At 61.0% G+C, this 11,416-nt stretch overlaps 1 protein-coding gene across 6 annotated transcripts in view; it reads left to right on the top strand.

Moving 5' to 3' along the window:
* The first annotated feature begins 2,020 nt into the window (after nt 1–2,020).
* The window catches only part of ESPN (espin), a 30,518-nt gene continuing 21,122 nt past the window's right edge, over nt 2,021–11,416 (top strand). For all 6 annotated transcript variants that reach the window (XM_073903416.1, XM_073903415.1, XM_025856396.2 and 3 more), the window contains exons 1-2: nt 2,021–2,494; nt 5,342–5,535. In XM_073903416.1, the coding sequence (XP_073759517.1) occupies nt 2,201–2,494; nt 5,342–5,535 (488 nt within the window). In that variant the 5' untranslated portion in view covers nt 2,021–2,200. The remainder of the gene's footprint in view (nt 2,495–5,341; nt 5,536–11,416) is intronic.

Below are 11,416 nucleotides of genomic sequence, written 5' to 3'. Positions count from 1 at the left end.
TATATATATATATATATATATATATATATATATATATATGCAGGTGAAGCTTAGCGTAGTGTCAGGGAAGCCGTAGGGCTTCCATAAATGTTTTCTTGTTGGCCTGGACTCTCTAGGGCTGCTGGGCAGGACCTGGTGGACCCAGGGGAGCCCAGAAGACCTGGGTCTCAGCCTGAGTGTGGGCAGTGTTCTGAGAGGAGTCTGAGAGGACAGTCAGCCAGTCAGCAAGGGAAGCTGCTCACAGGTGACCTATCCATGGCGGAAGAGGCTCGGGGTGTCTCCTCTGCCTTGCTGCCCCAGCGGCAGCACATCACCCCCATCTGACCCCCAAATGACAAAACCATGTGATACATGAGGGTGTCCAGGACCAGGGGAGCCACCATGGGAGTGAAGAACATGAACTGCAAGGATTTTTAGTCACGGAGGAGGCACAGGGGAGGGGCACCAAAGACAAGCTGTTTTAGCTCTTTGTCTTCACAGCACCCCGGCCACGTGTAGGGCCCACGGTGTACCTGCTCCTGGGTGTGCTAGAGAAGGGCAGCTCTAGTGGACATCAAGAGCCCACTGAAGCATGGCGGCTTCCAGGATAAGACTCCTCCTTCCCCTTGTCCACAAACCACTGGGTAGGGGTCCCAGGCCCAGTTGCCACAGGTCCCATGGAGGGAGCAAGGCTGTTCTGGCCCTTGGGAAGTGGGTGGCAACCTGCCAGGCTGGGCAGGCACAGCAGCCCTGGTTTACCGGGGCACCTTGGAGTCCTGGAGGTAGCAGTGCACAGCGCCACCAGGTGGCAGACCCAGAGGCCCGCAATAGGACTCCCACTGTTCTAGAAAGCAGGTTCACTCTATAGCATTTCTACAGCTCAGGCCTCCCTGAGCTGGGCCTAGCTAGGTGCTGGGTGAAACAGCCCAGGGCCAGGCCCTCACAGGGCTCCAGTGGGGAGGTGGGGGAGGGCGAGGAAGGACACAGGCTGTTTCAACTTCAAAGGGCGTACTGACTGTGCTCCCAGAGCTACGCAGCCCCCGCCTTCTGGCAGCTCCTCCTGTCCATGACTATGCCTACATCCAGCTCCCATGAAAGGCTTCCGGCTATGCAGGTACGCTGGTTTGGCGCCTGTGTGTTCTCCCGCCCTGCTGCCGTCCTGGAACCTTCCTGAGCCCTCAGAGGAGGGTTCTGGCTCTGCTCCCTGTGTGACTGCTCTGGTGCATCTCCCCACTGCCCCCAGCCTTTGCATTCCTACCGTTCCCTTCTCCCTGTTTGTCAGCCCCAGGCCCTCAAGCTCACCATTGACTCTCCCCACCCCAGACAGACGCTCTGGGTGCTCGCTGAGCCCCACAGCCTCTGGATCCAGAAACCTGAGTGTCCCAGGCATTCCTGCCTTTTCCTCCTCTTTCTCCTGCCTCCAGGAGGCTCTGGGGCCTGGAGGAACCGCAGAAGGCTGAGGGCCCAGCACCTGTTGCACCCACTTTGGCACAGACCAGGAGCCCCTCAGGGACTTGTGTGGCCTGTTCCTGCCCCAGGGTGTTTGCCCTTGCAGTCTGGTCTGCCTGGAATGCCCCTTCTTACCATTCAAAGCCCAGCCCACCACACCTCAGATGCACCTTTCCCTGACCACCCACTCAGTGCCTACAACTCTCTCTCTAACCCCATATTCCTGTTCTGGTGACACCCGTCACTCTGCAATGGCAGAGAGTAATTGTTTGCCGGCTTGTGTCTCCCGGGCCTGGAACAGCATGTCGTGGGCACTGGGTTGATGAATTAATTCGTTTGGGGTCTCCGCTCGCCAGCGCCTGGACGGCTCTCAAATTCGAACCGTTTGGCCTCCCTCCGCGGTCTCTGCTATACGTGAGCTAAATCAGGAGAGAAGTCCCCGGGCGCACTTGCCATCGTAGCCGGAGTCCGGCCCTCGGCGCGGCCACCCAGCCCGCGGGGCGGCGCGGCGGGGGCGGGGCTGAGGCGGCGCGGGGGGCGGGCCCCAGGCTTAAGCCGGGCGCCAGCGGGGGCCCCCAGGCCCAGAGCGCGGCGGAGGCGGAGCGGAGCGGGCGAGGCGGTGAGGGCCAGAGACCCGGCAGGCAGCCGCTCCGCCTCCCCGAGGCGCAGGGCCCCGACGGCCGCGCCGCGGGCCCTCCCGCTGCCCCGGGACAGGTGCATGGCGCCCGGGAGAACGCGCTGAGAAGGGGGTCGCGGCGCCGCGGGCGGCACCATGGCCCTGGAGCGGGCGCTGCAGGCGGCGCGTCAGGGCGACCTGGACGTGCTGAAGTCCCTGCACGCCGCCGGCCTACTGAAGGCCTCGCTGCGGGACCCGCTGGACGCGCTGCCGGTGCACTACGCGGCCCGCGCGGGGAAGCTGCACTGTCTGCGCTTCCTGGTGGAGGAGGCCGCCCTGCCCGCCGCGGCCCGCGCGCGCAACGGCGCCACGCCGGCCCACGACGCCGCCGCCACTGGCCACCTCGCCTGCCTGCAGTGGCTGCTCTCGCAGGGCGGCTGCGGAGTGCAGGTGGGTCTGCGCCGCTCACTGGGCGTCCCGTGGCTTGCTCCCCACCCCCCCGGGGAGAGCTCTGGCCTAGAGCCCCCGTGGCTCACGGGTGGGTGAGATTGGGCATCTCCCGAATGAGCTGGCTTTTGAGCTCCTTCCAGAGGGCTTTTGGTGCGGTGGGCTCCCCAGGTCGACAGTGCCCCGGGGGAAGACGCCCCGGCAAGGTGGGGCCAGTGTCTAGAAGAGCACTGGGTAATGGGGAGCCGGAGAGAATTGGGCTTACCTGCGCCAGTATTTAAGCCGGGATGGGAGGTGGGGGTGGTGGGGGGGGGGAGAAGCAAAACACTGATCCACGCGAGTCCCGGAGAGTGGGCGGGGCACAGAATCAGAAGCTCAGATCTTCTGGGATGGGGTCTGGAAGACGGGTGGGCAAAGTCCTACAGTCCACCCCAGGCCCAGACGCAGGTGTCCCCAAGGCCAGGACATGGGGCAGGGGTGATGGGCGTGGTAAATGGGGGCCTCCCCCAGGACCTTAGCTGACCCTGGGACATCAGCACCTTCCTGCCTTCCAGCTGTGAATTGCTTCTCCAGCCCAGCCTGAGTCTTCCTGCCCTGAGACCCCGCCTGGTCTCGTTCAGTGGCCCCCAGGCTGACAAAAACCTGGTCCCTCCTGAGCTGGAGGCGGGGCAACTCAGGCTCTGATGTGTATGTAGCTCTCCTGCTTGCTCCTGTGGGCAATAGAGCATCGAACAGGTACTAGTCCTGGGGACTCAGGTGTGCTCCTGATCTCCCCGAGCTGCCAGTCCCTGGGGGCAATGGACAGCAACCCCGGGGTCAGTCTTGCCCGGCCTTGAGGTGGAGGGGTGTCAGGGAGCTAACTGCTTGGGCGGGGTGGCGAGGAGTGAGTGACCTCTAAGGGGAGTCCTGGATGATGAGAAGGAGGTGGCCAGGTGCTGATCAGAGAGTTCTAAGCACAAGGAACAAGAAGTGCAAAGCCCTGAGGCGTACACATTCTTGTCCTGTGGCAGGATCAGCAAGGAGGGGGGAGAGGGGAGAAGCCACCATAGGCTGGGCTTAGGAATTTGGATGATATCCTAGTTGTGTGGGAAAAGCAACTGGAGGAAGGAACCAGAACTGACTTTCCACTTAGCAAGACCACTGGGCTAACTGGATGTAGGAGAGGAGGCAGGGGTGACTCTGAGCTGGCTGGTTGTACCCTCAGGATGACCAGACCCTATCCCCCTACTTCGCTCTCAGGATGGCAAGGTCCCTCTTCTGACGCTTCCTGGGAGATGGCCGGACCCCTTATCTCCTGGCTGGCTCTGTTATCAGGACTTCCTGGCACATGGTCTGTGCCCACTTGTTTGGGAGGTGGCATGCTAATGTCCAATGTCCAGGCTTGGCTGGAAGCCTCCCTAGCCACTGCAGAGGAGGTGGGGGAACAGGTGGCCTTGTGCCCAGCTTATCACGTCTCCCTCCCTTGAGCCCCAGCAAGCTCGGGGCAGAAGTGTGTATGTGGGGAGGATGACCTCGATCCCCAGCGCTGCTCAGCCCAGAGATAAGCAGCTTTAGGGTGCGGGCCACAGCACGTGAGGCTCCTGGGGCCTACACAGCTGTTGGAGCCTTGGGGACGGGCCAGAGCCCATAGGCCTGGGTCTTCTCCTTATTGCCCCTCCCCACCCCCCGCAGAGGTCTGGGCTCAGGGCGAGGGACTGGGCGCTCCGGCGCACAGAGAGGTCCCAGTGTTGTCCTTCGCTGCCTGTGTGTGGCTCGCTCTGCCTCACTGTCTGGCCACCTCCCTCCTAGCCCCACAGCCACCCCCATAGCCTGACGGATGACTTACTAGTTGTGGCCCCAGGCCCCGGTCCCCTCTTTCCCTCTCACCTGTTTCTCAAGAGCCTCTGATATTCACCTTCCTCCAGCCGCCTTGGCCACACCTTTCTCCCCAGTGCCTCTCTGTGGGCAGAGGGGCTTCCCTTCCCTGAGCCTAGTAAACCATGCCCCCCACCACTGCTGCCCCATCCTTGTGACCGGCCCTGCCCACCTCTCCAGAATTCCACCTGCTTGGCTCTGGGAACTCGGGCTTGTTCCCACACTGGTGCCCGCTCACCCAGACCTGCCAGCCCCTGAGTCCAGACTTGTGGGTTCTCTATGATTCCCCTCCTTGCCCAGGTAACGTAAGCAGCACCTGCCAGCCCCCTCCTGCAACAGACACACACACCTGGATGGTCATGGATGACATATTTGGTACTCTGGGGCCCAGACCCTTGCCTGCCCCCTCTGGGGTGCCTGGGAGGGGGTCTAGCCCAAGCCCCTCCCAGGGGCTGCCGCTAGTCCACACCGACCACCACCGGCTGACTGTCCAGGCCCTGCCACCGGTACCCAGAAGCTTCCTCCTCCACAGAGTGAGAACACAGCCTGTTCCCTGGGCCAGGAGCAGGGAGTCTGCTGGGGTCCCGGGCAGGGGCTGTTCCCCGCACTGATGTTGGGTTATTGGAGGTCCACCAACCTGGAGACCTCTTTTCATGTGACACCGGGGGAGGGGGGGAGGGAGAGGAAGGGGCCGAGGGTTAGACGCAGGGGGTGCCCCCCACAATCCTGAGGCTAGCTTCGTACTGCCACAACAGCCCAGCCACCCTCGCTCACTCCTTCAGGCGTTCCCTGAGCATCCGGGTGACAGTTGCTCTGCCAGGGAGCCCAAGAATGCCATGTCCTAAAAGCCTACTATAAGCAAGCCTTTCACAGTCGTGACCTGCAGGCCTCGGGAAGCCCAGCACGGGTGGCATGGGTGTAGTTCAAAGAGGGCCAGTTAGGGGCCCAAGGACAGAACGGCCCCCGTGGCTGGACTAATGGGCTCTTCTCCCACAGGACAAAGACAATTCTGGTGCCACAGTCCTGCACCTGGCTGCGCGCTTCGGCCACCCTGAGTTGGTGGACTGGCTGCTGCGTCACGGTGGTGGGGACCCTGCTGTGGCCACAGAAACAGGCGCTCTGCCTGTGCATTATGCTGCCGCCAAAGGAGACTTCCCCTCCCTGAGGCTTCTCATCGGGCACCATCCTGAGTAAGTAAGGACACCTCTCCTCGCCTGTCTTCTGGGCGGTGCGGGCCAGGGCTCTGGGGAATGCCTGAAATCTGCCCCTCCAGCATCCCGGGGGAATTTCTGCTTCTGGGCCATCCCCGTGGCCAGAGACGGTTCCCACCCAAGCTGAAATTGTTCCCTTCCTGGAAGGCTGCCCACAGCCACTTGCCCCAGAGCTTGGCAGGCAGATGCTCTTGTGCACAGCACGCGGCTGCACCTGGGAGGCTGGGCATGCGGGCCAAGATCACCTGCTCCTCTCCAGGAAGCTTTCCAGCCTGCGGCAGCTGGCTCTCTTGAGCTCTGGCCTGTGCCAATGTGCAGGACTATCTTAAATGGGGGATAGGAGAGGGGCGCCTGGGTGGCTCAGTTGGTTAGCGTCTGCCTTCGGCTCAGGTCGTGATCCCGGAGTCCCGGGATCGAGCCCCACATTAGGCTCCCTGCTCAGTGGAGAGCCTGCTTCTCCCTCTGCCCCTCACGCCCTCCCCCCGTTCGTGTTCTCTCTCGCTTGCTCTCGTTCTCACTCTCTCTCAAATAAATAGCTAAATAAAAATCTTTAAATCGGGGGTAGGAGTGAAGATATGGGAGAATTTCCTAGACTCCTAGTCAAGAAGGAGGAGGAGCAGTGAAGGGAGAGGGCCTCCTGCCCAGACACCCCACCCCACGTCCTAGCCCCACAGCCCGCTGACTGGACCACCCAGAGAGCAACTTGTCATTTCCTGGGGCCCCGCAGCCCATTCCCTCTAGCGGGGGAGGTGGGGCCCCCAGACCTCCCAGGGTCCTCAGCCCGAGTGGCAGTTCTGAGAAAGCAGCTGAGCAGTGGGCTGGGAGCTCCCCAGGGTGGGGTGGGAGCATAGGGAAGAATGGGCTCAATGTAGAGCAGGGGAATCCTGGGGGGGCCCTGGGGGAGGGAGGAAACCAGGTCTTACGTGCATCTGAGAGGACACAGGGGTCCTGGGGGAGTGTCTAAGGGAGTGGGACAATAGTGGCCCCAGGGACCGGACGAATGGCGGCTCTGACCAGTTACCTTTGTCAGTCCAAGTGGGTGCCTGGGACATTAAGTGGTGACAGAAGACCGAGCCGCGGGAGGAGAGCAGCCACGAGGTAAGGGGGTCAGTCCTCACCACTGGCTCCAGGCCTGTGGGAGCCTGCAGGGCCCGGGCTCCCAGGGAGCAGGCAGGAGGCCAGCCTGGCCCCAGGGCCTTGTGGCAGGGTGGCTACAGCCCGCAGCCTCTTGGGCCCAGGCACCCTGGGGTGCTATAGGGCAGTGCTGAGAGCCCCCAGGCCGGCCTGCAGTCATCTTGCTGAGCAGGGAGTTCCCGGGTTTGGTTAGTGGGAGCCCCGCAAGTGTGCCTCACGGGCCAGAGGTTCTCCTCACAGCCATCCCCGCCAGAGGCCACTTGGTGGCACTTCGGCATGAGTTCTTCACTCCGGACAAGCTAGGGTTTGGATCACACTGAAGGCAGTGATTTAGAGTAGGAGGCCCCCCGAGATGCAGGCTCCCGACCTGACACCATCAGCACGGTTGGCGGGCTTGGTCCCAGATTCCCGACTCGGACTCTCCAGGTTGAGGCCAGGTAGCGGCCCCTGAGACAGGCCTGCAGCCCCACTGTGGTGACCCTTCTGCACCCATAAAGCCGCCCCCCCGTCACACGTAACGGGCCCGCCAAAGCCAGGCTAATGGCGATGCCAACTTAGCCCAAATGGTGTAAACTGAGATAGGGCTCCAAGCCCACCCCTGGAGGTGCTGATGAGGCACTCCGGCAGGAGGGGGAGGGGCGAAGCCCCAGGCTGCCCCTGAACCCCTCCTCACTGAAAAGCCTGGGGCCTAGGATGAGACAGAGCCCTGCATGAGCTGGGATCCCGGCCTTAGGAAGACTAGCTGTGCCGTGGGAACCCTGACCCCTCCCAGGCCATGCCAGGTGCTGACAGTGACTGGCCCTGATGCCAACTCTGAGGCCACATGGCCTGGGCAGATGAGCCGCCAGCCCTTCAGAGGCCTCTGTGACTCTCACAGAGGTGGTCAGAAGACTTGGGCCCATTCCCACTGCAGCGTGTGACCTGGCCGGTAAGAAGGTGCTTTTGTGAGGTTGCCAGGCTGGGCTCAGGCAGGAGGGGGCGGCTGGGAGTTGGAGTGGGGCCTGCTGGGAGTTGGAGGCCAATGCCCATGTAGCCTCCTGTCTCGGGGGTAGAGGCTCCTGCTCTCCACGGCTGGGGACCCCAAGGCTGCATATGGAGAAGGCAGAGGCTCAGGCTGCCCCAGGCCACAGGGCTCAATCCGGGGACCCAGGCAGCCTGGTTGTGGAGGCTGTGGCCCACGCTTTCACTCTCGTGAGCCTCCCAGACCTGCTGTGAGTCGTGGTGAATTATTCATAAGGCCTCAGCTCTCCCTGGCAGTGGGTGAGGGAGGAAGGGCTCCCGGATCTACCAGTGAGAAACTCGATCCCGCCCCGGGAGGCTGTGGGCCGTGGCAATGACAAGCTGCAGAGGGGCTGGAGGGCTGGACCAAGGCTGGGGGGGCGTGGCTTGCTCAGGCCAGGCTGCACCTTGGGGTGTTAGAAAAGGCTGGAGATTGCAGGAACAGCCCGCACCCACCTGCCCCTCGTCCAGTCTGTCCCCATCCATTGGGCAAATCCTTCCAGAGGTGGAGGAGTTGCCACAGTGACCTCTGGGGCCATTGCCCCATGGGGATCCTCCCTGCAGAAGGAGGGTCCCTAAGTGGGTGGCATAGAGGCTGGCGGGAACTGGGCTGGGGCTGTTTCAGGCCCTGGATCTCAGGGAGATGGAGTCAGTGGGGTCGGCCGTCCCGTCCAGGAGCACTCGTGGTCGGTGGAGGGGAGCCAGGTATCCAGACCTCCAGTCAGGGCAGACAGAGAAGGGGCGAGGAGCAGGTAGCCTCAGAGCTCCTTTACCACCTTGCCGGCAGGATGCCAGGGCCCACCATGTGCTTACCCGGGGTCTGTGCAGCTGGAGGGGAGCCCCAGGCTCGGCCTAGACCCCTGGGCTTGAGCTTCGAGGCTGCGGAGAATGATAGAGAGGCTCCGGGCTCTTCCTTCTTCTGGGGCCCCTGTGCTCTGCCCTTCGTAGCAAACTGGAAAATCAGTCTCCCCTAAGATCTGTATCAGCTGCACCTCTCTGCAAGTATCTCCTTTGCCTGAGGCCTGCCCTGCCCTGGGACAGAGATTGGAAAGTGCCCTGGTCAGGAGTCAGGATAAACTCAGATGAGCTCCTACCTGCCTAGTACTTACTAAGTGCGTAGCACCATTCAGTCATCTGAGCCTTATAACCAGCCTGGGCAGTAGCTCTATAAGTAGCCCAGGTTACAGACTGATTTATTCAACTAATGTTTATGGAGCATCTGCTCTGCGCAAGGCAATATTCTAAGGGCCAAGGATACATCAGTGAGCCAGACAGATGTCCCTGCTGCGGGTGCTGACCGAGGGAGAGACAGCACCTCAGAGAGGCTGACTGAGCAGCTGAGGTCCCCTGGGCCCCCTGCGTGGCCTTGATGAAACTGTACCCCCTCTCCGGGCCTGTCTCCCACTCCTGCTCCAGTTCCTAATCACTCAGGTCTCCCCTGACCCTGGCCCTCTTCCCGTCCAGCTCTGCCCACCTTTGAGAACGCAAGTCAGACCCCTGGACTGCCCACAGGCTCCCTGCTCACTGATAGGGGCGGCCATTTCCTTCTAATGGCCCAAGGGGCCCTCCTCCCTCTGGCCCGGCCCCATGCCTCACCTGCGAGGCTCCCCCATCCCCACTCCATTCCGCCTCCAGAGCCTCCTTGCAGCTCCTCCCACAGGCTGGTGCCCCCCAACCTCCCACTGGCTGTTCCTGCCTGCCTAGAACTCTCCAGCCCCCGTCAGCTGCTCTCTCCCTTCCCTCAAGCCTTTGCTCCACCTCCCCTTCGCAGTAAATCCTGCCCAGAGCCTCCTTCAGATTGTAACTTGCCCAGCAGCATGCACACCCCCCAGCTCCCACTCCTCCTCACACTGCCTTATTTTCCCTGGCGTCCTTATCACCACCTGGCATTACACTCTGTGCATCCTGGGGCATCCTCCTATGATGTCTCCCCAACTAATGAGAGCAGACCTCGTCTGGTGCCCCGTGCCTGACACACTGTGTTTGTTGAATGAATGAGGCGTCTGGAAGCCCTGGGACTTGTCCAGCCCTGCGTGCAGCTCACCGCGGGTGACCTCAGATGGAGCTCCCCACTGGGCCTCCCTGGCCCATCTGGCCAATGGACCAGCCGAGGCCATGTGTGAGGAGACAGCACACGGCTCCTGGTCTCGCTGCCTGTCTCACTCACCCCCACGGTTACTCACTCAACAGCTAGCAACTGAGCGGCCCACCGGTGCTTGGGAGGTAGTGAGCCCTCCCAGCTTCTTGGAGCAAACTTCCAGGGAGGCTCCCAGGGCAAACAAGGGGACAGATCAAGAACATGTGCCATGTTCTGAGAAGTTCTTGCTTATGTGCGTGTGTGTTGGTTTGCCAGCCGGCACCCCGGTGGAACCAAGCTCTGGGATGGCAGGGGTCTGCTCCTTTCACTGCTCTGCCCTGTCCTGGCTTGTGGCAGCCTCATGACACGTGTCCCTGGAATGAACAAAATAGGTGCACAAGATAACTCTAGTGACAAGTGCCATAAAGCAAAACGGGGTAGGTTGGTAGAAACCAGTGGGGTTTTCTTTCAATTGAGGGAGTCAAGGAAGGAAGGCCTCCTAGGGGAGCTCAGCTGAGACCTGGATCAAAAGCGGGGCCAGCCCTGCAAAAAATCTGGCTTGGGAGCATTGCAGGTAGAAGGACCAACAAAGGCAGACGCTGAGGTGGGATCAAGCTTGGCTTCAGTGAGGACCAGAAAGAAGGCCTAAAAGCCTGGGAGAGTTGCAGGGAAGGGTAAGCTTCCGGAAATATTCCAGGCTTGCGGGTGGATTGGGTGTAAAGCTGACTATTCTAGAACCTTCCTCAAGTAAGGACTGCATTTCTTCCCTGAGCCAGGCCTAATTTGGGATCTTTTCAAATAAGCTAGGAGGCACGGTCAGAGGATAAGAGAGGTAGAGCCACCAAAGGACCCGTGACTTTTATCCAGGGCAGCCTTACCCCGTGACGACGAGATCTCATCCTTGTGGGATCACCTCCGTTCTGACCTTCCTTGGAGCAGAAATTATTGCCAAAGGGGAGGGCCACTGGAAATGCTGCTCTTTGACCTGAGTCTGTTTCCGTGGGCAGGTAACCCTTTGCTCCTTGTGGCAAAGGATGGAGATTTCCAGTAAGCATTCCATGTTTGTTTGATATCATCACCCGGTGACTTGCTTACTATTTGAAATTCATTCGTGTCACCTATTTCCCAGAGAGGAAGAAAAACATGATTTATGTGATTGTTGCTAGAGAGTTGCAGACCTATAAAGAGGTCAAGGATTGAGGGTCTCCAAAGACTCCTAGGGTTTGAACTTGGGCTACCCTCAAGGGAAGGTAGCATGGTGTCCTTTACCGGAATGGAGTTGGCAAGCTGGGGAGGGTCTGAGGGAGAAGGCGGGAGATCCACTCCAGGCACATGAAGTTCCAGAGGCCTGGGCAGTGCACGCATGGACAGTGGGTGGGGGTGGGGACCGGATGTAGCCTCCAGGTCCAAGCTGGAGAGAGGAGGCACATCGGGTGCAGGTGGCCTTTGACCCTGGGAAGTAGACGAACTCACCAGCAGGGAGAGTATGTTCAGAAAGGAGACTCTGGGGCATCTCCATCTTTGGAGGTCAGGTGGAGGCCAGGGCCCAGCAAAGAAGGCTTAGGAGGCTCCGCTGTGAGTCGGCAGCTGGTCCAGGAAGCCAAGAAGAGCGGGAAGAGCACCTGTTAGGGAGTGGCCAAGTCAGATGAG

The sequence above is a fragment of the Callorhinus ursinus genome, unplaced genomic scaffold (genome assembly GCF_003265705.2).
Source record: "Callorhinus ursinus isolate GAN/ISIS: 27379988/994484 unplaced genomic scaffold, GSC_fseal_2.0 scaffold18, whole genome shotgun sequence".
Taxonomy (NCBI): domain Eukaryota; kingdom Metazoa; phylum Chordata; class Mammalia; order Carnivora; family Otariidae; genus Callorhinus; species Callorhinus ursinus.
The sequence above is the reverse complement of the archived record's forward strand: the minus strand, read 5'-3'. Positions and strand labels throughout refer to the sequence as shown.